At 45.0% G+C, this 27,858-nt stretch overlaps 1 protein-coding gene across 1 annotated transcript; it reads left to right on the top strand.

Moving 5' to 3' along the window:
- Nucleotides 1–767: 767 nt before the first annotated feature.
- eif2b4 (eukaryotic translation initiation factor 2B, subunit 4 delta) lies at nt 768–27,853 on the top strand. Its single transcript, XM_083791026.1, has 13 exons — nt 768–836; nt 1,759–1,793; nt 1,934–2,117; nt 2,944–3,159; nt 4,804–4,886; nt 6,707–6,798; nt 7,558–7,672; nt 8,196–8,272; nt 11,220–11,322; nt 11,565–11,692; nt 20,822–20,999; nt 24,563–24,743; nt 27,022–27,853. The coding sequence occupies exons 1-13, from the start codon at nt 812–814 to the stop codon at nt 27,219–27,221; spliced, it is 1,617 nt and encodes a 538-aa protein (XP_083647152.1). The 5' UTR covers nt 768–811; the 3' UTR covers nt 27,222–27,853.
- The last annotated feature ends 5 nt before the right edge of the window (nt 27,854–27,858 follow it).

Below are 27,858 nucleotides of genomic sequence, written 5' to 3' on the forward strand. Positions count from 1 at the left end.
ACTAATGGGGATCTAATAAATAAATCGAATCGAATCAAAATCAAGAAATGAACTAAGACAAAGCAAATAAAAACTAGGAAATAATTAACTAATTGAATTAGCCTACATGATGATCAAATCCAAGTTCTTACAATCAGTGTTGTTTTTGGCAGCAAATTTCTATTTTAGTTTTAGTCATAGTCTCCTGAATAGTTTTCACTTAGTTTTAGTCACATTTTAGTCACCTGGAATGTATTAGTGTTAGTCTAGTTTTAGTCGACTAAATGTCATAAGATTTTAGTCGACTAAATCTACAGGTGATTTAGTCGACTAAAATGTATTTTTGCGGGCCTTGTTGCCGTCATAATTACTTTTTTACACTTGCTGAAAATAGCCGATCTACAAGCTCACAACGCGTCGCGCTGTGACGCGTTGTGAGCTTGTAGATCTGCTATTTTCAGCATGCAACCAAGTGTAAAATTACTTTTACTGGATCTCTTCTCCACTAGTCCCTTCCTGACATTTTAGTCTAGTTTTTATTTGTCGACGAAATTGTCAGTATATTTAGTCTTAGTTTTAGTCACCATAGCACAGTTTTAATTTAGTTTCTATTTAGTTTTCTTCAGTGGAAAAAGGTAGTCGACGAACATTTTTCGTCTTAGTTTTAGTCGACGAAAACAACACTGCTTACAATGATAGGGGGCCACTACTACTTTTCCCCCCACAGGCCCCCACGGTGGGGCGCTGTGGCCTCCTCCTCCTACCCGTTCCTGTCAGCTCTCCCGTGGGGGAAGTGAGCGGAGTGGAGCCGTAGCAGCAGAGTGGAGTAAACATGGCTGACAGTGGAGGAGGCACAGGTGAGTTTACCAGAGAATAACAACCTAACGACGCGGCGATTTACATTCCCTTGAGGATATTATGTGGCAGCCAGAACGTCCACTACTAACAGCTTAGGGCTTCTGGGATACTTTATCTTTTACATTTAGCTACTATAGGGACTATAGTGGAGGCTGTGCGGGCAGCTAATGCTAGCATCGCATGTAACGGTTGGACCACCAGTGTGTGACTGTGTGTGTGTGTGTGTGTGTGTGTGTGTGTGTGAGCGGTGCTGCCTTCATGTTATTGAACGTCATTGCATCATCCGTTCACTTCTATCCAAAACAATATCATTTGGAAGACTAGTGCATGTTTAGCTCACCCCTCCATCTGTGGATGTGTAGACAGACAGTCTTCTCTATGCCTTTGGGTTGTGTTGGTGTAATGAGTGAACTGGATTAGGAAGTCATGTTAATGTTAATGTCGAAGCTGGAATGAATGGATAACTGTCATTCACAGCTGCTTGGCCTGTGAAACACAAGGCTTTTTTTTAGCCACGGTAACAATTTACAATTTAGGCATTTAGCAGACACTCTTAATCCAGAGCAATTTACATTAAGCAAGAACAAAAAGCATGGCAATACAATACATCAAAAACTAAGTGGTTATCATGAAACATTATGCGTAAAAGCTAAGAACCTAACAGTGGAATATCTATATAATGAAACTAGTATACATATATACTATAAACTGCTATGACTACATACAATGCAATTCTAGTGCTGTCTACATAACATGCTATAAGTCTGCATAGAGTGCTATCTAAGGGGGTAGGGTAAGTGCTAGGCGCATTAAAGGGTGGGTTTTCAGACTACTATTAGAAACTAGACTAGTAATATGTGATGTAACGTGCTATGTACTTGGCTGTTGTAATCACACACAAAAATGACAAATGTGTTCCAGATGGACCTGAAAATAAAGACACTGCGAACATAAAGGTTAGTACTATCTTGGTGTTGTTTCAACAAGTATAACATTCAAAATGTCACCCCGATGTTTGGGATTCGTTTATGAAATGCAAAGCAGCGAATATACTATACAAAACGAAATAAACGAAAGTCCTTTTCTTTCCCGACAGAGCGAAGGAAAGGAATTGACCAAAGAGGAGAAGCAACGGCTGAGGAAAGAGAAAAAACAGAAGAAAGGCAAAGAGAAAAAGGATGAGAAGTCTTCAGCGGAAAGTGAGAAAGAAAAGAAGCCTGTTGTTGTCGCCACGTCTGCACCGGCGTCTCTACCGGACGCACAGCCTCCATCACAGAAAGGTTCACCTCTCTGCATTCTCTCTTTCTATCCATCATTTAACCCATTTAGACCTGAGGACCATTCTACAAATGCCTTCTAAATCAGTTTTCTTAACCCATTCTGACCTGAGATCAGATTCATACGAGGTTTCCACTAGACACACACTGGTCTGATTAACCCATTCTGACCTGAGATCAGATTCTAAAAATGTCAGTCGTTCTTCGATTTTTCAAAAATAGCAGATCTACAAGCTCGTATCGCGCCACTCGGTGGCGCGCTATGAGCTTGTAGAGCTTGTAGAGCTTGTAGATCTGCTATTTTCAATAGCTAAAGCATAACATGATGCTAACACCAAAATGGGTGCCCGGTCAGAATGGGTTAATGCGGCCCACATGTTAATAGCAGAATACTGATATAGTATTGATTTCAGCTGTTTACAATTCCAAAAAATTACTTCATGACTAGCATTAAATGACTAGTATTACAATGTTATTGTCTTTTTGTGTCCAATGTAGTTATATTAACAGTTCATAAAGTCAACGTAACTATAAACTAAATGCATTTGAAATTCATGAAAAAAGGTTACTTTTCAGGATTCCAATTAAAAATGAGCAAAAATAAATATTCGGGTTTTCAATTCAAATATAGCAAAAATAGCCGATCTACAAGTTCAGTTTTGAGCTTGTAGATCGGCTTTTTTTTGTTGCTACGACAGTAATATGCACTGTGGCCCCCTCTGGAGTGAGTGTGGAAATGTAGTGGCCCTCGCTGGCTCGCCATGGTCAAAGTTGCACCACCCCTGATCTAAACCATGCAACCTTCTGTGTGTTCCTTCCCCTCCACCAGCCCCCTCAGCAGGCCCTTCACCTGCGTCGGTTCCCGTCCCAGTCTCAGAAGGACCCGCCTCGGCTGACAAGCCTGCGAAGAGTAAAGCGGAGCTGAAGGCTGAGAGGAGGGCTCGGCAAGACGCCGAGAGGGCCTCCAAAGAGTCCAAACAGAGCAAGACCACAGGTCCACCGGGCCCCACAGGCAAACCCAAGGCCCCGCCCAATGAGCAGTCAGGTACTGGAATGTAAATAAAAAATAAACCATGAATGAATGAGACATTAGACTGCCTAACTATGGGATATTACACAGTCAATGAATGAGACATTAGACTGCCTAACTATGGGATATTACACAGTCAATGAGACATTAGACTGCCTAACTATGGGATATTACACAGTCAATGAGACATTAGACTGCCTAACTATGGGATATTACACAGTCAATGAGACATTAGACTGCCTAACTATGGGATATTTGACATTCAGGGAGACATTATTCTGTGGGACTTCTTCCACTGGAGAACTTTGGACGTCAGACCTACAGTATTATCTGCAAAATGTATATCTCACTGTTCTTGTTTGGCTAATATATTCTGCAGAAACGCATGCTTTGCATTGATTAATCATTTCTATGTATTTTTTGATGGGCGCTAGCCCCTCCATAGTGTAGATTCTGTCCTAACACAAACATTAAATGCCATTGACAAGGAATGGAGAATTTACATCATATGTGTCTAACTTAATATTTCATTAATTTGACAACCTTAATTCCCTTGGTGTTTATATTAACAGGGGTCTACTTTAACTATCATGTATTTGCAGTAGTAAAGAGATATTAACAGGGTTCTACTTTAACTATCATGTATTTGCAGTAGTAAAGAGATATTAACAGGGGTCTACTTTAACTATCATGTATTTGCAGTAGTAAAGAGATATTAACAGGGTTCTACTTTAACTATCATGTATTTGCAGTAGTAAAGAGATATTAACAGGGTTCTACTTTAACTATCATGTATTTGCAGTAGTAAAGAGATATTAACAGGGTTCTACTTTAACTATAATGTATTTGCAGTAGTAAAGAGATATTAACAGGGTTCTGCTTTAACTATCATGTATTTGCAGTAGTAAAGAGATATTAACAGGGTTCTACTTTAACTATAATGTATTTGCAGTAGTAAAGAGATATTAACAGGGTTCTACTTTAACTATCATGTATTTGCAGTAGTAAAGAGATATTAACAGGGTTCTGCTTTAACTATCATGTATTTGCAGTAGTAAAGAGATATTAACGGGGGTCTACTTTAACTATCATATCTTTGCAGTAGTAAAGAGATATTAACAGGGTTCTACTTTAACTATAATGTATTTGCAGTAGTAAAGAGATATTAACAGGGTTCTACTTTAACTATCATGTATTTGCAGTAGTAAAGAGATATTAACAGGGTTCTACTTTAACTATCATGTATTTGCAGTAGTAAAGAGATATTAACAGGGTTCTACTTTAACTATCATGTATTTGCAGTAGTAAAGAGATATTAACAGGGTTCTACTTTAACTATCATGTATTTGCAGTAGTAAAAGAGATATTAACAGGGTTCTACTTTAACTATCATGTATTTGCAGTAGTAAAGAGATATTAACAGGGTTCTACTTTAACTATCATGTATTTGCAGTAGTAAAGAGATATTAACAGGGTTCTACTTTAACTATCATGTATTTGCAGTAGTAAAGAGATATTAACAGGGTTCTATTTTAACTATCATGTATTTGCATTAGTAAAGAGATATTAACAGGGTTCTACTTTAACTATCATGTATTTGCAGTAGTAAAGAGGTGTTTGTATTAACAGGGGTCTACTTTAACTATCATATCTTTGCAGTAGTAAAGAGGCTGCCCGAGCATGTCCAAGTGGACAACCCAGAAGTTTTGAAGAAGCTTGCCAAGAAGTTGGAAAGGCAACAGGTCAGCTCCTTTATTATTTGTTTAATCCTTGGAACAACTCCTTTACCTGGTCCTGGTTGAATGTGACTAATTATTAAATAGATGGGTTTAATTTTTTAAACGACGTTTCGTTATTTTGTGCTTTGCAGTCCCAGAGTTTAAAGGGAAAATGGTTTTAAATGCCATTGTCGTGATGTGAGGAGATCAATTCAATAATAGACTATAGTGTGTGTGTGTGTGTGTGTGTGTGTGTGTGTGTGTGTGTCTGTGTTTTAAAGATGCCTTGTTTATTTCTCCGCAAAATGTTGATCTTATGGAATGTACTGTATGCCCAGTAACATGAAACGACCTGTTTGACGTTATCATTTCGCGGCATCAAACATTTCACATTTCATTCGAAGTACAGTAACAATAGCCACTTCATTCCTCACTGCATGTGACTGTGCCAACCATTTCTTTCAGACACCAGGGCAAAGCGCTGCTAAAAAGGTATCGGGCATTAAGTCGTGGAACTTGTGGCCCGTGGAACGAACGTGTGCCTTTTATTGTTTTGGTTGCTGTTGTTGTTGTGTTTTCTCATGATCACTTCTCTGTCATTACCTGAAACAGGAAAGCGGGTATTTTCAAGGAGTTGAACATGTTATTGTTTACCTATAATATGAGTTGTGTCTCCTGTTTTGTGTGATCTCTGTGCTAACGGAGAGCACAGGGCTGTTTGCTGTGAATGGTTTCGTTTGAATTCTACACTACTGCTAATGTATCAGGAATATTTGCTGCTGTTGTTTAAATTGAAGATGCTTCTGGGTGTCATTGTGACATGCAATTGGACACAAACGTAAGGGCCTCTCGGGAATACATAATCCAGATTAACTTTATCAAAAGTCAAAATACTGCATTGGTTCTCCAATGACTTGTCTCTCTGGGTTTTACGTGTTTTTTTTTCAGCGGTTTTCTATATTAAACAAAAGTATTGACAGGAGCTTGTAACAAAATAATAATAACTACATTGGGTGCATTGGAACACAAGTTCTTTCTCCTACAAGTAACGGTTTCTGGACAAGGATTTCACCTGACCGGGATGATTTGCTAAACTCATGCTCGCTAATCTTTTTGGGCTTTAATGACTAGCATAGCTCGTTGGTAACATTGGTGTATGACTAGCATAGCCCGTTGGTAACATTGGTGTATGACTAGCATAGCCCGTTGGTAACATTGGTGTATGACTAGCATAGCCCGTTGGTAACATTGGTGTATGACTAGCATAGCCCGTTGGTAATATGATTGGTGTATGACTAGCATAGCCCGTTGGTAACATTGGTGTATGACTAGCATAGCCCGTTGGTAACATTGGTGTATGACTAGCATAGCCCGTTGGTAACATTGGTGTATGACTAGCATAGCCCGTTGGTAACATTGGTGTATGACTAGCATAGCCCGTTGTTAACATTGGTGTATGACTAGCATAGCCCGTTGGTAACATTGGTGTATGACTAGCATAGCCCGTTGGTAACATTGGTGTATGACTAGCATAGCCCGTTGGTAACATTGGTGTATGACTAGCATAGCCCGTTGGTAATATGATTGGTGTATGACTAGCATAGCCCGTTGGTAATATGATTGGTGTATGACTAGCATAGCCCGTTGGTAACATTGGTGTATGACTAGCATAGCCCGTTGGTAACATTGGTGTATGACTAGCATAGCCCGTTGGTAACATTGGTGTATGACTAGCATAGCCCGTTGGTAACATTGGTGTATGACTAGCATAGCCCGTTGGTAACATTGGTGTATGACTAGCATAGCCCGTTGGTAACATTGGTGTATGCCGTTCTTCATTTCAGATCCCACTACGATCAGACTACGGCTACAAAGTCAGCCTATTCTCACACCTCCACCAGTACAGTCGCAATGCGCCTCTCACACAGCAACTCAGGTAATCTGCCTTCATTTATATATCGCATGCAATCTGTATAGCAGTGGTTCTCAAACTTTTAATTTCAAGGACAATCATAACTCTTGAGATTGTGCAAATGAAACCATTTGTATGCTCTCATACAGAGCTGTAAGTGGCCATTTGGAACCCCCTCAAGGAAGGAACCCAGAGGGTCCTTGGATTCACCAAGTACCACCTCAGAAAATATTTGGCTCTCGTTAAAATACGTCAAACAAATGCAGTAGCGTACGTACACCTAACCTATCCCATCCTATTCACACAGGAGGGAGATTTGAATGAACGGCACTAATTTGTGCTGGTACCTTACCAGTTTTTTACGTGCAGCTGCTGCGGCTGGTCAAAATATTCTCCTTACACTTCTATAGTTCCATTTTAAGCCACTGCGTTGCCACCGTTTAGTTTGTTGTGATCCGTGAACGCATCGTCGGCAGTACTCTGCACAAAGCCCCCCCCCACCTTTGTCATGTTCAGGAAGATTTCTCGTACCACCAGAGACGGTCCTTAGTACCATTGGTGGTACCACAGATTGAGAATCACTGATATAGTACATTAGAATTACCAAAATTTGTTTGGAGAATTGTAATGTAAGGGGTCTGCAAAATAAAATGCCTTACCTGTTTTGCATTTTAACCAGTGATTAAGTAGTTAGTACAGTCAGTCAAGTAGTAAATAAAATATATGTGAAAATCAAACCCATATCTTTAAACCTCTGTCTCTGATTGGTTTGGTCTGTGGCAGCATTCCCTCCACAGTGATTCATCCTGCCATTGTGAGGCTGGGTCTGCAGTATTCCCAGGGGATCGTGGCCGGGTCGAACGCTCGCTCTGTAGCCTTGCTGAACGCCTTCAAACAGGTAGTGTGATGCAGAAACAGCAGATCTACAGTTACATGATGATTACAACGCGTTGATTTAAGAGATTGGCTATTATTTTTGCCACACAACTTTGTATGGAAGTATAAAATAGGATTGGTACACGTCTACAAGTGCTGCAATCATACAACTAACATACTGTATATTAAATTAGTTGATACTGTATGTTTCCCAGAGATTGATTTAGATATTTTGGATGTGCCACTTTGGGAAATACAAATAAATATCACAGCTGGTCACATTACAATCTATTTCGCAAGGTTATAATTATTATCGCTGGTTGAAAAATAAGAAGTCAAACTTTTCAATGTGCCAACAAAAAATAAACAACATTGTTTCTTTGTTACCAATCTCAAGCAAACATGGGGAAATTACATTAAAAAAAATATATATATGCATAATAGAGTGCTGCGCATGTCTCCGAGGTGTTATCTGTATTGACTTGAAGTGCTTTCAGGGCAGATTGTGACGAAAATGATCTATAACTGCTTCTGTGTCTCTCCAGGTCATACGGGACTACACTACTCCTCCTAGTGAGGAGCTGTCTCGAGATCTCGTTAACAAGCTGAAACCCTACATCAGGTACAGATCTAGTTAACAAGCTGAAACCCTACATCAGGTACAGATCTAGTTAAGCTGAAACCCTACATCAGGTACAGATCTAGTTAACAAGCTGAAACCCTACATCAGGTACAGATCTAGTTAAGCTGAAACCCTACATCAGGTACAGATCTCGTTAACAAGCTGAAACCCTACATCAGGTACAGATCTAGTTAAGCTGAAACCCTACATCAGGTACAGATCTAGTTAACAAGCTGAAACCCTACATCAGGTACAGATCTAGTTAAGCTGAAACCCTACATCAGGTACAGATCTAGTTAACAAGCTGAAACCCTACATCAGGTACAGATCTCGTTAACAAGCTGAAACCCTACATCAGGTACAGATCTAGTTAACAAGCTGAAACCCGACATCAGGTACAGATCTAGTTAACAAGCTGAAACCCTACATCAGGTACAGATCTAGTTAACAAGCTGAAACCCTACATCAGGTACAGATCTAGTTAACAAGCTGAAACCCTACATCAGGTACAGATCTCGTTAACAAGCTGAAACCCTACATCAGGTACAGATCTAGTTAAGCTGAAACCCTACATCAGGTACAGATCTAGTTAAGCTGAAACCCTACATCAGGTACAGATCTAGTTAACAAGCTGAAACCCTACATCAGGTACAGATCTGGTTAACAAGCTGAAACCCTACATCAGGTACAGATCTGGTTAACAAGCTGAAACCCTACATCAGGTACAGATCTAGTTAAGCTGAAACCCTACATCAGGTACAGATCTAGTTAACAAGCTGAAACCCTACATCAGGTACAGATCTAGTTAACAAGCTGAAACCCTACATCAGGTACAGATCTAGTTAACAAGCTGAAACCCTACATCAGGTACAGATCTAGTTAAGCTGAAACCCTACATCAGGTACAGATCTAGTTAACAAGCTGAAACCCTACATCAGGTACAGATCTAGTTAACAAGCTGAAACCCTACATCAGGTACAGATCTAGTTAAGCTGAAACCCTACATCAGGTACAGATCTGGTTAACAAGCTGAAACCCTACATCAGGTACAGATCTGGTTAACAAGCTGAAACCCTACATCAGGTACAGATCTAGTTAAGCTGAAACCCTACATCAGGTACAGATCTGGTTAACAAGCTGAAACCCTACATCAGGTACAGATCTGGTTAACAAGCTGAAACCCTACATCAGGTACAGATCTAGTTAAGCTGAAACCCTACATCAGGTACAGATCTAGTTAACAAGCTGAAACCCTACATCAGGTACAGATCTAGTTAACAAGCTGAAACCCTACATCAGGTACAGATCTAGTTAAGCTGAAACCCTACATCAGGTACAGATCTAGTTAACAAGCTGAAACCCTACATCAGGTACAGATCTAGTTAAGCTGAAACCCTACATCAGGTACAGATCTGGTTAACAAGCTGAAACCCTACATCAGGTACAGATCTGGTTAACAAGCTGAAACCCTACATCAGGTACAGATCTGGTTAACAAGCTGAAACCCTACATCAGGTACAGATCTAGTTAAGCTGAAACCCTACATCAGGTACAGATCTAGTTAACAAGCTGAAACCCTACATCAGGTACAGATCTGGTTAACAAGCTGAAACCCTACATCAGGTACAGATCTAGTTAACAAGCTGAAACCCTACATCAGGTACAGATCTAGTTAACAAGCTGAAACCCTACATCAGGTACAGATCTGGTTAACAAGCTGAAACCCTACATCAGGTATAGATCTGGTTAACAAGCTGAAACCCTACATCAGGTATAGATCTAGTTAACAAGCTGAAACCCTACATCAGGTACAGATCTAGTTAACAAGCTGAAACCCTACATCAGGTATAGATCTAGTTAACAAGCTGAAACCCTACATCAGGTACAGATCTAGTTAACAAGCTGAAACCCTACATCAGGTACAGATCTAGTTAACAAGCTGAAACCCTACATCAGGTATAGATCTAGTTAACAAGCTGAAACCCTACATCAGGTACAGATCTAGTTAACAAGCTGAAACCCTACATCAGGTACAAAAATGTGTACATAATATATATATATTTCACTTAATTTTTATTGAAAAAAAGAAAAGAAAAGACGATACGAAAAAAAAAGGAACAAAAGATGGAAGACAAAAATGAGAGAAGAGATCCCACTTTTCCCACTTTTTATAGAACGTATCCTCTTGTAGTCTAAGTTTGAATGTTAGTTTTTCCATAACATACAGTTCCTCAGTAATTTCCATCCATTGTTCTTTCGTTGGTGAGTCCTGTTGGCACCAGCGTCGTGTGATCGCTGTCTTACTTCTTGCTAAGAGGATCTTGATTCAATATTTATCATGTATTTTAGAAACTCTTCAGGGATATTTCCCAGCAATAAAAAGGAGTGGATATCTTGCCATTGCCAGTATTTCTGAATTTTAGGACAAGTCCAGAATGTGTACATATAACTTAATGCAGTGGTTCTCTTTTTATTTCAACGACCCCCACATCACTTTTCACAGAGAGAGTGTACAAATGTACATCAGAGCAGATTACATTTGTTCAGTTCGGCTGGCTACAGAGCTGCAATATATATTTGACGTCATTCGGAGGTTGGGTTGGGCGGGATCAGAACTTCTTTCGGCTGTTCTGTGCCTCCGAGGATACTGTGGCTACTAGCAGAACCAGTTTGGCTACTGTGGTTGGTCAGTGAAAAACAGTGGTCGTTTTGGAAGAAACACGAGCCAACTTCCAAGAAGTGGAAAAACACCTCTGTTATCTCTAGTGACCAGTCATAAACACAGCCTATTGCTAGAAAGGGCAAAACAGCGATACCAACCTCAGTCACAAATTCCTCACAGCGCGTTCTGCTTTGCAATATGCACTTTATGCAGGTAATCATTTAACCATCTCTCCTGCTGTGCTTGCCTGCTAAAAGAACACCCCTTTCTTTAATATCCCTGCAGTTTTCTGAATCAATGTCGCCCCCTGTCGGCCAGCATGGGTAATGCCATCAAGTACATCAAAAAAGAGATCTCCAATATTCCTAGTAATTGCAAAGAAGAAGAGGTAATGTTTTCTCCGTTGGAATGCAGCGCTCATCTGTCACATCAATCTCACACCTCATCTCACACCTCATCTCACACCTCATCTCACACCTCATCTGTCACATCAATCTCACAGCTCATAGACATTTTAATCGCTAAATGCATCGATCATGTTACTTAAAGGCTCGACTTAATGCTCTCAACTTTTCACTGTATGGGCTTCTGTTCCGTTGTTTCATCTCATCTTCTCTCACTCCGTTTTAGGCTAAGAGCAAACTGCAGACATGTATAGACTGCTACATTAATGAGAAGATCATTCTTGCAGCTAAAGCTATCTCCAAGTACGCCATCGAAAAGATCAGCGATGGAGACGTAATTCTAGTGTATGGATGGTAAGTAACAAACAATGGTTTGAAAAATGTTTGTGTGTGTGTTTTAGCTATCGTTAACGCCTTTACTTTACTGAGTGAGCAGTACTGTCTTTAGCTATCGTTAACGCCTTTACTTTACTGAGTGAGCAGTACTGTCTTTAGCTATCGTTAACGCCTTTACTTTACTGAGTGAGCAGTACTGTCTTTAGCTATCGTTAACGCCTTTACTTTACTGAGTGAGCAGTACTGTCTTTAGCTATCGTTAACGCCTTTACTTTACTGAGTGAGCAGTACTGTCTTTAGCTATCGTTAACGCCTTTACTTTACTGAGTGAGCAGTACTGTCTTTAGCTATCGTTAACGCCTTTACTTTACTGAGTGAGCAGTACTGTCTTTAGCTATCGTTAACGCCTTTACTTTACTGAGTGAGCAGTACTGTCTTTAGCTATCGTTAACGCCTTTACTTTACTGAGTGAGCAGTACTGTCTTTAGCTATCGTTAACGCCTTTACTTTACTGAGTGAGCAGTACTGTCTTTAGCTATCATTAACGCCTTTACTTTACTGAGTGAGCAGTACTGTCTTTAGCTATCGTTAACGGCTTTACTTTACTGAGTGAGCAGTACTGTCTTTAGCTATCATTAACGCCTTTACTTTACTGAGTGAGCAGTACTGTCTTTAGCTATCGTTAACGCCTTTACTTTACTGAGTGAGCAGTACTGTCTTTAGCTATCGTTAACGCCTTTACTTTACTGAGTGAGCAGTACTGTCTTTAGCTATCGTTAACGCCTTTACTTTACTGAGTGAGCAGTACTGTCTTTAGCTATCATTAACGCCTTTACTTTACTGAGTGAGCAGTACTGTCTTTAGCTATCGTTAACGCCTTTACTTTACTGAGTGAGCAGTACTGTCTTTAGCTATCGTTAACGCCTTTACTTTACTGAGTGAGCAGTACTGTCTTTAGCTATCGTTAACGCCTTTACTTTACTGAGTGAGCAGTACTGTCTTTAGCTATCATTAACGCCTTTACTTTACTGAGCAGTACTGTCTTTAGCTATCATTAACGCCTTTACTTTACTGAGTGAGCAGTACTGTCTTTAGCTATCGTTAACGGCTTTACTTTACTGAGTGAGCAGTACTGTCTTTAGCTATCGTTAACGCCTTTACTTTACTGAGTGAGCAGTACTGTCTTTAGCTATCGTTAACGCCTTTACTTTACTGAGTGAGCAGTACTGTCTTTAGCTATCGTTAACGCCTTTACTTTACTGAGTGAGCAGTACTGTCTTTAGCTATCGTTAACGCCTTTACTTTACTGAGTGAGCAGTACTGTCTTTTGCGACCTTTGCCATCGTGTGCATTTCTTAAAGCAGTGGTTCCCAAACAGTTTCGCTCGAGACTAGGGATGCCAGAAAGTGACCCTCAGCCAAATCGAATAATCGACAGCTCTGCCGATTAATAATCAATTAATTGAACCCCCCCTTTAAAAAAAAAATCTATATTAGATCAAACTTTTAAGATTTTATATTATGCACATGCCATGGTCACATAACCATTATATGTTGAGTGCATGCTTTGATGGTTACAGTTTTATAATCAGTTTTGCTGAGTAAACCTTTGTGGAGATCTTCTCAGTTCTCATTGTATGCTATAGTTACTGCCATTCAGGATGGAAAATGAAATCCATTTGGATTTGGGGAGAAGTAGTTTCATAAGGGGCTGGTATGAAGTACTTGATATAAACAGAACATGTTCAGTTCACTAGTCTACACTCTACTCTACACCTGTAAGCGTTAGCTGTGTCTGTTAGAGAGAGGGGCAGAGAAGAGTGGCTTTGCTCAACTTGATTTATACTTATATTCTCCACTCTGTGCGATTTCGGAGTCTCTGATGATTAATCGGAAAATCGATCAATCGACGGCATCCCTACTCGAGACCCACTCATACGGCGAGTTGGTGGTGCCCAGGATTGAACCCAGAACCTCACGATTCACATTAACTCAGGGTTTACAGTGTGTAACACACCTGGCTTCACTGTTATCATTACACTCTTTTGGCTTGCCATTTTTCCTTTCCCGCTTTCCTCCCTAACCCCTATTCTCCCTCACTCTCTCTCTCTCCTAACGTAACCCTCCTCTCCTCCCTAACCCCTATTCTCCCTCACTCTCTCTCTCTCCTAACGTAACCCTCCTCTCCTCCCTAACCCCTATTCTCCCTCACTCTCTCTCTCTCCTAACGTAACCCTCCTCTCCTCCCTAACCCCTATTCTCCCTCACTCTCTCTCTCTCCTAACGTAACCCTCCTCTCCTCCCTAACCCCTATTCTCCCTCACTCTCTCTCTCTCCTAACGTAACCCTCCTCTCCTCTCCTCCCTAACCCCTATTCTCCCTCACTCTCTCTCTCTCCTGACGTAACCCTCCTCTCCTCTCCTCCCTAACCCCTATTCTCCCTCACTCTCTCTCTCTCCTAACGTAACCCTCCTCTCCTCCCTAACCCCTATTCTCCCTCACTCTCTCTCTCTCCTAACGTAACCATCCTCTCCTCCCTAACCCCTATTCTCCCTCACTCTCTCTCTCCTAACGTAACCCTCCTCTCCTCTCCTCCCTAACCCCTATTCTCCCTCACTCTCTCTCTCTCCTAACGTAACCCTCCTCTCCTCTCCTCCCTAACCCCTATTCTCCCTCACTCTCTCTCTCTCCTAACGTAACCCTCCTCTCCTCCCTAACCCCTATTCTCCCTCACACACTCTCTCTCTCCTAACGTAACCCTCCTCTCCTCCCTAACCCCTATTCTCCCTCACTCTCTCTCTCTCCTAACGTAACCCTCCTTTCCTCCCTAACCCCTATTCTCCCTCACTCTCTCTCTCTCCTAACGTAACCCTCCTCTCCTCCCTAACCCCTATTCTCCCTCTCTCTCTCTCTCTCCTAACGTAACCCTCCTCTCCTCCCTAACCCCTATTCTCCCTCACTCTCTCTCTCTCCTAACGTAACCCTCCTCTCCTCTCCTCCCTAACCCCTATTCTCCCTCACTCTCTCTCTCTCCTAACGTAACCATCCTCTCCTCCCTAACCCCTATTCTCCCTCACTCTCTCTCTCTCCTAACGTAACCCTCCTCTCCTCTCCTCCCTAACCCCTATTCTCCCTCACTCACTCTCTCTCCTAACGTAACCCTCCTCTCCTTCCTAACCCCTATTCTCCCTCACTCACTCTCTCTCCTAACGTAACCCTCCTCTCCTTCCTAACCCCTATTCTCCCTCACTCTCTCTCTCTCCTAACGTAACCATCCTCTCCTTCCTAACCCCTATTCTCCCTCACTCTCTCTCTCTCCTAACGTAACCCTCCTCTCCTCCCTAACCCCTATTCTCCCTCACTCTCTCTCTCCTAACGTAACCCTCCTCTCCTCCCTAACCCCTATTCTCCCTCACTCTCTCTCTCCTAACGTAACCCTCCTCTCCTTTCCTCCCTAACCCCTATTCTCCCTCACTCTCTCTCTCCTAACGTAACCCTCCTCTCCTCCCTAACCCCTATTCTCCCTCACTCTCTCTCTCTCCTAACGTAACCCTCCTCTCCTCTCCTCCCTAACCCCTATTCTCCCTCACTCTCTCTCTCCTAATGTAACCCTCCTCTCCTCCCTAACCCCTATTCTCCCTCACTCTCTCTCTCTCCTAACGTAACCCTCCTCTCCTCTCCTCCCTAACCCCTATTCTCCCTCACTCTCTTTCTCTCTCCTAACGTAACCCTCCTCTCCTCCCTAACCCCTATTCTCCCTCACTCTCTCTCTCTCCTAACGTAACCCTCCTCTCCTCCCTAACCCCTATCCTCCCTCACTCTCTCTCTCCTAATGTAACCATCCTTTCCTCCCTAACCCCTATTCTCCCTCACTCTCTCTCTCCTAACGTAACCCTCCTCTCCTCCCTAACCCCTATTCTCCCTCACTCTCTCTCTCCTAACGTAACCCTCCTCTCCTCCCTAACCCCTATTCTCCCTCACTCTCTCTCTCCTAATGTAACCCTCCTCTCCTCCCTAACCCCTATTCTCCCTCTCTCTCTCTCCTAACGTAACCCTCCTCTCCTCTCCTCCCTAACCCCTATTCTCCCTCACTCTCTCTCTCTCCTAACGTAACCCTCCTCTCCTCCCTAACCCCTATTCTCCCTCACTCTCTCTCTCTCCTAATGTAACCATCCTTTCCTCCCTAACCCCTATTCTCCCTCACTCTCTCTCTCTCCTAACGTAACCCTCCTCTCCTCCCTAACCCCTATTCTCCCTCACTCTCTCTCTCTCCTAACGTAACCATCCTCTCCTCTCCTCCCTAACCCCTATTCTCCCTCTCTCTCTCTCTCCTAATGTAACCCTCCTCTCCTCCCTAACCCCTATTCTCCCTCACACTCTCTCTCTCCTAACGTAACCCTCCTCTCCTCCCTAACCCCTATTCTCCCTCTCTCTCTCTCTCTCTCCTAACGTAACCCTCCTCTCCTCTCCTCCCTAACCCCTATTCTCCCTCACTCTCTCTCTCTCCTAACGTAACCCTCCTCTCCTCCCTAACCCCTATTCTCCCTCACTCTCTCTCTCCTAACGTAACCCTCCTCTCCTCCCTAACCCCTATTCTCCCTCACTCTCTCTCTCCTAACGTAACCCTCCTCTCCTCTCCTCCCTAACCCCTATTCTCTCTCTCTCTCTCTCTCTCTCCTAACGTAACCCTCCTCTCCTCCCTAACCCCTATTCTCCCTCACTCTCTCTCTCCTAACGTAACCCTCCTCTCCTCTCCTCCCTAACCCCTATTCTCCCTCACTCTCTCTCTCCTAATGTAACCCTCCTCTCCTCTCCTCCCTAACCCCTATTCTCCCTCACTCTCTCTCTCTCCTAACGTAACCCTCCTCTCCTCTCCTCCCTAACCCCTATTCTCCCTCACTCTCTTTCTCTCTCCTAACGTAACCCTCCTCTCCTCCCTAACCCCTATTCTCCCTCACTCTCTCTCTCTCCTAACGTAACCCTCCTCTCCTCCCTAACCCCTATTCTCCCTCACTCTCTCTCTCTCCTAATGTAACCATCCTTTCCTCCCTAACCCCTATTCTCCCTCACTCTCTCTCTCCTAACGTAACCCTCCTCTCCTCCCTAACCCCTATTCTCCCTCACTCTCTCTCTCTCCTAACGTAACCCTCCTCTCCTCCCTAACCCCTATTCTCCCTCACTCTCTCTCTCTCCTAACGTAACCCTCCTCTCCTCCCTAACCCCTATTCTCCCTCACTCTCTCTCTCTCCTAACGTAACCCTCCTCTCCTCCCTAACCCCTATTCTCCCTCACTCTCTCTCTCTCCTAACGTAACCCTCCTCTCCTCCCTAACCCCTATTCTCCCTCACTCTCTCTCTCCTAACGTAACCCTCCTCTCCTCTCCTCCCTAACCCCTATTCTCCCTCACTCTCTCTCTCTCCTAACGTAACCCTCCTCTCCTCCCTAACCCCTATTCTCCCTCACTCTCTCTCTCTCCTAACGTAACCATCCTCTCCTCCCTAACCCCTATTCTCCCTCACTCTCTCTCTCTCTCCTAACGTAACCATCCTTTCCTCCCTAACCCCTATTCTCCCTCACTCTCTCTCTCTCTCCTAACGTAACCCTCCTCTCCTCCCTAACCCCTATTCTCCCTCTCTCTCTCTCTCTCCTAACGTAACCCTCCTCTCCTCCCTAACCCCTATTCTCCCTCACTCTCTCTCTCTCTCCTAACGTAACCATCCTCTCCTCCCTAACCCCTATTCTCCCTCTCTCTCTCTCTCTCCTAACGTAACCCTCCTCTCCTCCCTAACCCCTATTCTCCCTCTCTCTCTCTCTCTCCTAACGTAACCCTCCTCTCCTCCCTAACCCCTATTCTCCCTCACTCTCTCTCTCTCTCCTAACGTAACCATCCTTTCCTCCCTAACCCCTATTCTCCCTCACTCTCTCTCTCTCTCCTAACGTAACCCTCCTCTCCTCCCTAACCCCTATTCTCCCTCTCTCTCTCTCTCTCTCTCCTAACGTAACCCTCCTCTCCTCCCTAACCCCTATTCTCCCTCACTCTCTCTCTCTCTCCTAACGTAACCATCCTTTCCTCCCTAACCCCTATTCTCCCTCACTCTCTCTCTCTCTCCTAACGTAACCCTCCTTTCCTCCCTAACCCCTATTCTCCCTCACTCTCTCTCTCCCCTAACGTAACCCTCCTCTCCTCCCTAACCCCTATTCTCCCTCACTCTCTCTCTCCCCTAACGTAACCCTCCTCTCCTCCCTAACCCCTATTCTCCCTCACTCTCTCTCTCTCCTAACGTAACCCTCCTCTCCTCCCTAACCCCTATTCTCCCTCACTCTCTCTCTCTCTCCTAATGTAACCCTCCTCTCCTCCCTAACCCCTATTCTCCCTCACTCTCTCTCTCTCTCCTAATGTAACCATCCTTTCCTCCCTAACCCCTATTCTCCCTCACTCTCTCTCTCTCCTAACGTAACCCTCCTCTCCTCCCTAACCCCTATTCTCCCTCACTCTCTCTCTCTCCTAACGTAACCCTCCTCTCCTCCCTAACCCCTATTCTCCCTCACTCTCTCTCTCTCTCCTAACGTAACCCTCCTCTCCTCTCCTCCCTAACCCCTATTCTCCCTCACTCTCTCTCTCTCTCCTAACGTAACCCTCCTCTCCTCCCTAACCCCTATTCTCCCTCACTCTCTCTCTCTCCTAACGTAACCATCCTCTCCTTTCCTCCCTAACCCCTATTCTCCCTCACTCTCTCTCTCTCCTAACGTAACCCTCCTCTCCTCTCCTCCCTAACCCCTATTCTCCCTCACTCTCTCTCTCTCTCCTAACGTAACCCTCCTCTCCTCCCTAACCCCTATTCTCCCTCACTCTCTCTCTCTCCTAACGTAACCCTCCTCTCCTCTCCTCCCTAACCCCTATTCTCCCTCACACTCTCTCTCTCCTAACGTAACCCTCCTCTCCTCCCTAACCCCTATTCTCCCTCACTCTCTCTCTCTCCTAACGTAACCCTCCTCTCCTCTCCTCCCTAACCCCTATTCTCCCTCACTCTCTCTCTCTCTCTCCTAACGTAACCCTCCTTTCCTCCCTAACCCCTATTCTCCCTCACTCTCTCTCTCTCCTAACGTAACCCTCCTCTCCTCCCTAACCCCTATTCTCCCTCACTCTCTCTCTCTCCTAACGTAACCCTCCTCTCCTCTCCTCCCTAACCCCTATTCTCCCTCACTCTCTCTCTCTCCTAACGTAACCCTCCTCTCCTCCCTAACCCCTATTCTCCCTCACTCTCTCTCTCTCCTAACGTAACCATCCTCTCCTCCCTAACCCCTATTCTCCCTCACTCTCTCTCTCTCCTAACGTAACCCTCCTCTCCTCCCTAACCCCTATTCTCCCTCACTCTCTCTCTCTCCTAACGTAACCCTCCTCTCCTCTCCTCCCTAACCCCTATTCTCCCTCACTCTCTCTCTCTCCTAACGTAACCCTCCTCTCCTCTCCTTCCTAACCCCCATTCTCTCTCTCTCTCTCTCTCTCTCTCTCCTAACGTAACCCTCCTCTCCTCCCTAACCCCTATTCTCCCTCACTCTCTCTCTCTCCTAACGTAACCCTCCTCTCCTCTCCTCCCTAACCCCTATTCTCCCTCACTCTCTCTCTCTCTCCTAACGTAACCCTCCTCTCCTCCCTAACCCCTATTCTCCCTCTCTCTCTCTCTCTCTCCTAACGTAACCCTCCTCTCCTCCCTAACCCCTATCCTCCCTCACTCTCTCTCTCTCCTAACGTAACCCTCCTCTCCTCCCTAACCCCTATTCTCCCTCACTCTCTCTCTCCTAACGTAACCCTCCTCTCCTCTCCTCCCTAACCCCTATTCTCCCTCTCTCTCTCTCTCTCCTAACGTAACCCTCCTCTCCTCCCTAACCCCTATTCTCCCTCACTCTCTCTCTCTCCTAACGTAACCCTCCTCTCCTCCCTAACCCCTATTCTCCCTCACTCTCTCTCTCCTAACGTAACCCTCCTCTCCTCTCCTCCCTAACCCCTATTCTCCCTCACTCTCTCTCTCTCCTAACGTAACCCTCCTCTCCTCCCTAACCCCTATTCTCCCTCACTCTCTCTCTCCTAACGTAACCCTCCTCTCCTCCCTAACCCCTATTCTCCCTCACTCTCTCTCTCTCTCCTAACGTAACCCTCCTTTCCTCCCTAACCCCTATTCTCCCTCACTCTCTCTCTCTCCTAACGTAACCCTCCTCTCCTCCCTAACCCCTATTCTCCCTCTCTCTCTCTCTCTCCTAACGTAACCCTCCTCTCCTCCCTAACCCCTATTCTCCCTCACTCTCTCTCTCTCCTAACGTAACCCTCCTCTCCTCCCTAACCCCTATCCTCCCTCACTCTCTCTCTCTCCTAACGTAACCCTCCTCTCCTCCCTAACCCCTATTCTCCCTCACTCTCTCTCTCTCTCCTAACGTAACCCTCCTCTCCTCTCCTCCCTAACCCCTATTCTCCCTCACTCTCTCTCTCTCCTAACGTAACCCTCCTCTCCTCCCTAACCCCTATTCTCCCTCACTCTCTCTCTCCTAACGTAACCCTCCTCTCCTCTCCTCCCTAACCCCTATTCTCCCTCACTCTCTCTCTCTCCTAACGTAACCCTCCTCTCCTCCCTAACCCCTATTCTCCCTCACTCTCTCTCTCCTAACGTAACCCTCCTCTCCTCTCCTCCCTAACCCCTATTCTCCCTCACTCTCTCTCTCTCCTAACGTAACCCTCCTCTCCTCCCTAACCCCTATTCTCCCTCACTCTCTCTCTCCTAACGTAACCCTCCTCTCCTCCCTAACCCCTATTCTCCCTCACTCTCTCTCTCTCTCCTAACGTAACCCTCCTTTCCTCCCTAACCCCTATTCTCCCTCACTCTCTCTCTCTCCTAACGTAACCCTCCTCTCCTCCCTAACCCCTATCCTCCCTCACTCTCTCTCTCTCCTAACGTAACCCTCCTCTCCTCCCTAACCCCTATTCTCCCTCACTCTCTCTCTCTCTCCTAACGTAACCCTCCTCTCCTCTCCTCCCTAACCCCTATTCTCCCTCACTCTCTCTCTCTCCTAACGTAACCCTCCTCTCCTCCCTAACCCCTATTCTCCCTCACTCTCTCTCTCCTAACGTAACCCTCCTCTCCTCTCCTCTCCTCAGCTCATCACTGGTGAACCATATCTTGTGCGAGGCCTTTGACAAGAGCCGGAAGTTCCGCGTGATCGTGGTGGACAGCAGGCCGCGGCTGGAGGGCAGGGAGGCCCTGAGGCGCCTGGTCCAGAGAGGCATCAGCTGCACCTACGTCCTCATCTCAGCCATCTCCTACGTCCTACCAGAGGTACGTCCTCATCTCAGCCATCTCCTACGTCCTACCAGAGGTACGTCCTCATCTCGGCCATCTCCTACATCCTACCAGAGGTACGTCCTCATCTCAGCCATCTCCTACATCCTACCAGAGGTACGTCCTCATCTCAGCCATCTCCTACGTCCTACCAGAGGTACGTCCTCCTCTCAGCCATCTCCTACATCCTACCAGAGGTACGTCCTCATCTCAGCCATCTCCTACATCCTACCAGAGGTACGTCCTCATCTCAGCCATCTCCTACATCCTACCAGAGGTACGTCCTCATCTCCTACATCCTACCAGAGGTACGTCCTCATCTCCTACATCCTACCAGATGTACGTCCTCATCTCCTACGTCCTACCAGAGGTACGTCCTCATCTCAGCCATCTACATCCTACCAGAGGTACGTCCTCATCTCAGCCATCTACATCCTACCAGAGGTACGTCCTCATCTCAGCCATCTACATCCTACCAGAGGTACGTCCTCATCTCAGCCATCTCCTACATCCTACCAGAGGTACGTCCTCATCTCAGCCATCTCCTACATCCTACCAGAGGTACGTCCTCCTCTCAGCCATCTCCTACATCCTACCAGAGGTACGTCCTCATCTCAGCCATCTCCTACATCCTACCAGAGGTACGTCCTCCTCTCAGCCATCTCCTACATCCTACCAGAGGTACGTCCTCATCTCAGCCGTCTCCTACATCCTACCAGAGGTACGTCCTCATCTCCTACATCCTACCAGAGGTACGTCCTCATCTCCTACATCCTACCAGAGGTACGTCCTCATCTCCTACATCCTACCAGAGGTACGTCCTCATCTCCTACATCCTACCAGAGGTACGTCCTCATCTCCTACATCCTACCAGAGGTACGTCCTCATCTCAGCCATCTCCTACATCCTACCAGAGGTACGTCCTCATCTCCTACATCCTACCAGAGGTACGTCCTCATCTCCTACATCCTACCAGAGGTACGTCCTCATCTCAGCCATCTCCTACATCCTACCAGAGGTACGTCCTCATCTCCTACATCCTACCAGAGGTACGTCCTCATCTCCTACATCCTACCAGAGGTACGTCCTCATCTCAGCCATCTCCTACGTCCTACCAGAGGTACGTCCTCATCTCAGCCATCTACATCCTACCAGAGGTACGTCCTCATCTCAGCCATCTACATCCTACCAGAGGTACGTCCTCATCTCAGCCATCTCCTACATCCTACCAGAGGTACGTCCTCATCTCAGCCATCTCCTACATCCTACCAGAGGTACGTCCTCCTCTCAGCCATCTCCTACATCCTACCAGAGGTACGTCCTCATCTCAGCCATCTCCTACATCCTACCAGAGGTACGTCCTCCTCTCAGCCATCTCCTACATCCTACCAGAGGTACGTCCTCATCTCAGCCGTCTCCTACATCCTACCAGAGGTACGTCCTCATCTCCTACATCCTACCAGAGGTACGTCCTCATCTCCTACATCCTACCAGAGGTACGTCCTCATCTCCTACATCCTACCAGAGGTACGTCCTCATCTCCTACATCCTACCAGAGGTACGTCCTCATCTCCTACATCCTACCAGAGGTACGTCCTCATCTCAGCCATCTCCTACATCCTACCAGAGGTACGTCCTCATCTCCTACATCCTACCAGAGGTACGTCCTCATCTCCTACATCCTACCAGAGGTACGTCCTCATCTCAGCCATCTCCTACATCCTACCAGAGGTACGTCCTCATCTCAGCCATCTCCTACATCCTACCAGAGGTACGTCCTCATCTCCTACATCCTACCAGAGGTACGTCCTCATCTCCTACATCCTACCAGAGGTACGTCCTCATCTCCTACATCCTACCAGAGGTACGTCCTCATCTCCTACATCCTACCAGAGGTGGGATGTCTCGTCTGGACATCATTATCTCCAACTCAGTGGTTCTTCAAAGCTTTCAGCTCGAGACCCGAAAGAGAAAATCCATCATGAATTAATCTCTTAACCCATTTAGACCCGAGGACGATTCTACAAATGTATTCTGAATCCTGACAGTTTTCTGAAAACCCCATGTTTCTATGTCAGTGGTTCTCACAGGGTTAAAACCCCATGTTTCTATGTCAGTGGTTCTCACAGGGTTAAAACCCCATGTTTCTATGTCAGTGGGTGGGTTTTTATGTCAAGGACCCCCAGAATTATCTGTATTTGGCTGCGGACCCCCATCTGAAAATATGTAGTTCCAGGACCCCCCCCCCCCCCCCCCAGAAGCAAAGATTTGAGTTTTGAAAGTATATACATTCCAGATTTGAGACACATTTTCTGCTATTTTTCAATACCTAAAGTATGACATAATGCTTAAAACACCAAAAGGGGGCCCAGGCTGTAGCGTAACGGTCTGGGCACCGGACTGGTGATCCAGTCGCGGTGTGCCGCGGGTTCGACTCCCGGACCCGACACGGCCTTTACTGCATGTCATCCCCCCATCTCTCTCCCGTTTCCTGTCAGCCTACTTTCTATCCCTTAAAAAATCAATAAAGGCGTAAGCCGCAAAAAAATATCTTAAAAAAAAACAAAAAAAACACCAAAAGGGGTTCCCGCCCAGAATGGGTTAAATCGCAAAGGCACTTGGGTAGAGGTTTGTTTGGGCTGTGGTACTTACTTGATGATGCCATGATTTAAATCCAAATATTGGTAGAGATACCTTCAATAGATTTATTTTCCAGTCTTCCAGTCTTGGTGGTGTTCTTAAAAAGGGGTTTGCGTTATACTGTATATTGGCAGAATAAAAGTGATATATACATTATTATACACTGTGTCCTTCTGTGTGTACAAATCTAACCATTTGTACACACATAATTAAATGAACATGGAATTGTACAGTCTATATAATGTATATCTTCGGCTTTGGCAGTTGAAATAAGATATTTATTCAAATAGTTTTTGTAACTTTAGTCTTAATAAGGATTAGTGCCAGCTTTGACTTTGACATTTTTGGTACTGGAGATTTCAATACATTATCATCACATTAACCCTTTCAGGGCTGTGATAAACTATTATCCCATTCTGTACGGGAACCCATTTTGGTGTTAGCATCATGTTATGCTTTATCTATTGAAAAATAGCAGATCTACAAGCTCATAGCGCGCCACCGAGTGGCGCGCTAAGAGCTTGTAGGTCTGCTATTTTTTTTAAATCGAAGAACGACTGACATAGAAACATAGCTTTTTCAGAAAACTGTCATTTTCAAACAGACATTTTTGGAATCTGATCTCAGGTCAGAATGGGTTATTTGTATTATTTGTGTCCAAGGTGTTCCTTGGTGCCCATGTCTTGTATTGAGTGGTAACGTGCTATGTGAAACCTTCCCAGGTGTTCCTTGGTGCCCATGCCTTGTATTGAGTGGTAACGTGCTATGTGAAACCTTCCCAGGTGTCCAAGGTGTTCCTTGGTGCCCATGTCTTGTATTGAGTGGTAACGTGCTATGTGAAACCTTCCCAGGTGTCCAAGGTGTTCCTTGGTGCCCATGTCTTGTATTGAGTGGTAACGTGTTATCTGAAACCTTCCCAGGTGTCCAAGGTGTTCCTTGGTGCCCATGCCTTGCTGGCCAACGGCTACGTGATGTCCCGTGTGGGGACGTCCCAGATAGCCCTGGTGGCGCGGGCCTTCAACGTGCCTGTGCTGGTGTGCTGCGAGACCTATAAGTTCTGCGAGAGGGTTCAGACGGACTCCTTCGTGTCCAATGAACTAGGTATGGAAATAAATGGCACTTCTCCTTCACCAGTTATTTTATAGTGAAACCACAGGCATCTGTGTAGTTTGTTTGGTTTCTTTGAACTGCATTTTGCATGATAAGTGGACTCCTAAAGTAATCTCATATGAATTCATCAAAGCAATCGATATCAATGCATTGTGATGATTATATTGCACTTACATATTGACCTGGTTATGTGGATCAACAATTGGTCTCTTTTAAAGCATATGTTATGCTCTGTCGCACATTGAAAGCAGCAGACCTACAAGCTCACAACACGTCGCATCCAGTGTTGTTTTTGGCAGCAAATTTTCTATTTTAGTCTTAGTCACAGTCTCTTGAATGGTTTCCATTTAGTTTTAGTTACATTTTTGTCACCTGGAAATGTTTTAGTGTTTAGTTTTAGTCGACTAAATATCATAAGATTGTGGTTGACTCAACTTGATTTAGTCGACTAAAATGTATTTTGGCGGGCCTAAATGCCGTCGTAATGACTGATTTTACACTTGCTGAAAATAGCCGATCTACAAGCTCACGACGTGTTGTGAGCTTGTAGATCTGCAATTTTAGTTTTAGTTTAGTTTTAGTCAACAAAATCAACACTGGTCGCATCGTGTTGCGAGCTTGTAGTTCAGCTTTTTCTTTTACACTTAACCCATTCTGACCGGGCACCCATTTTGGTGTCAGCATCATGTTATGCTTTAGCTATTTAAAAATAGCAGATCTACAAGCTCATATCGCGCCACCGAGTGTCGCGATACGAGCTTGTAGGTCTGCTATTTTTGAAAAATCGAAGAACGACTGACATTTTTTTAATCTGATCTCAGGTCAGAATGGGTTTAATCAGACCAGTGTGTGTCCCAGTGGAGACTAGGGGTGCAACGGTTTTCGGTTTAAAACCGAAACCGTTCGGTACGGCATGCACGGTTCAATACGCTCTAATGAACCGCGCTATTTCGGTTTGCATTAATTAATTTCTTACAGCTGCGAAGAATGTATTTCTCGGTCACACACCGGCCTACTTAGAAGTCTAGCACTCTATCGGTCACACACCGTCCTACTAAGAAGTCTAGCACTCTTTCGGTCACAGAAGTGTAGCACTCTGTCGGCCCACCCCCTATCCCCCCCACAGACACACACACACACACAGAGAGAGAGACGGCATGATGAGGAGAATCCAGCCCTCGTCTTTAAACATCTTCTTGAAAAGACCTCTCTGTGGAATAATTATTGATCGTCATACACAGCGGAGTAACCTCGAATCAACAGGCTTCTAAGCACGCATCTTTTTAAGTTTGTTCAGATCTGCTTCTGCATCTGCACTCGCTGTTTGAGTGGTGAAAAGGGAGAGAGAGAGCAAAAACAACTCGTTGTTTTTTCGGAGCAGGAGAAGAATATTCCGTCTGAAAAGTCCCAACAAAATACTCCTGTCCAATCCATGACTGTAGATAGAAACCCTTCTTCTAATAATATAAGCATAATATGGCATGCAGAGATCTTTATTGTAAACTTTTGTAAATGTTTCTGTGCGACACGGCACTCTGCTGTGAATTCCTCCCCTCTCTCCCCCACTCTCCTCCCTGCATGTGCTGTGAGTCTGCACCACGTGTGAGCGCATAGGTGCATTATTTTTCCCTTGAACATAATATTGATGAGGCACATTAAAATAGCAATATAAGGTTTTTTTCCCCCCTTTAAAATAATGAAAAGGCAGAAATGCCTAATAAAATAATATATGCTAAAAAAAGAATAAAAGAAAATGCTATAAATAAACCTTTTTGGTGCAAGCCAGTCCCTGGACTTATGTGTGTGGGTATGAGCATGAAAGCAGCATGGTTGTTTTTCACCACCTGTACCTGTACCTGCAACCTAACACACACACAAACACACGCACATATTAACTGTATATATGATGATTTTGTGTGTGCCAGGAGGCTACAGTACAGTACAGTAGAGGGACCGGCACACAGAACTCTGTCATTTCTCAGCCGTTTCGGACACAGGGCGGCAGTTCGGAACCGGCCCGGCACCCTGGGCACGTTCCTGGTCCCCCGGGAACCCCCACACAGAGTTGCACCACTCACTTCACAAATGTGTGATTTTTTTATTTTACTGTACCGAAACCGTGGCCCCCATACCGAGGTATGAACCGAACCGTGGGCTAACTGAACCGTTGCACCCCTAGTGGAGACCTCGTGTGAATCTGATCTCAGGTCAGAATGGGTTAAGTATGAATTGGGCTTTTGTCGTGCTACCATGTCTTATTTATTATCAGATGACCCCGATGACCTCATCGTGACCCGGAAGGGGAAGACTCAGTTGCAGCACTGGCAGGAAGTGCCCAACCTCGGCCTGCTGAACCTGGTCTATGACGTGACGCCACCGGACTTCGTGGATCTGGTCATCACGGACCTGGGCATGATCCCCTGCACCTCTGTCCCCGTGGTGCTGAGGGTCAAGAACGTGGACCAGTGAACCCCCCCTCTCCGTTCCACTTCCTACACTGTAACTTCCATAGTGGGTAATCAATCACCCGCTTCCAATGGTATCAATCAACCCATAATTCCTAGTAGGTTACTTTATCAAAGCCGATCTTATCGACCTAAGTTTGGGAGTACTGGCTGCACGATTGGCATTGATAAAACGAAAACCCGGGGAAACGACCGGATTAAGGGTTGGCGAACATGCGTTAACCCATTCTGACCGGGCACCCCTTTTGGTGTCAGCATCATGTTATGCTTTAGCTATTTAAAAATAGCAGATCTACAAGCTCATATCGCGCCACCGAGTGGCGCGATACGAGCTTGTAGGTCTGCTATTTATGAAAAATCGTGAAAATGTGCCTAAAATTTGGAATATATTTTTTCAGAACAAACGTTTTTAACTCAAATCTTTGCTTCTGGGGAGGTCCCTGGAACAACATACTTTCAGATGGGGGTCGGTGGCCAATTACATATAATTTTTGAGGTCCTTGACATGAAATATTGAGTGATATAGGCCTAGAAACATAGGTATTTCAGAAAACTGTCAGGATTTAGAACACATTTTTTTCCAGGCCTGAATGGGTTAAGGTTGGGGCCGCGCTGCTACCACGTGCTTGCGGTTATGTTTA

The sequence above is a fragment of the Protomyctophum parallelum genome, assembly GCF_964188405.1.
Source record: "Protomyctophum parallelum genome assembly, chromosome: 19".
NCBI lineage: Eukaryota > Metazoa > Chordata > Actinopteri > Myctophiformes > Myctophidae > Protomyctophum > Protomyctophum parallelum.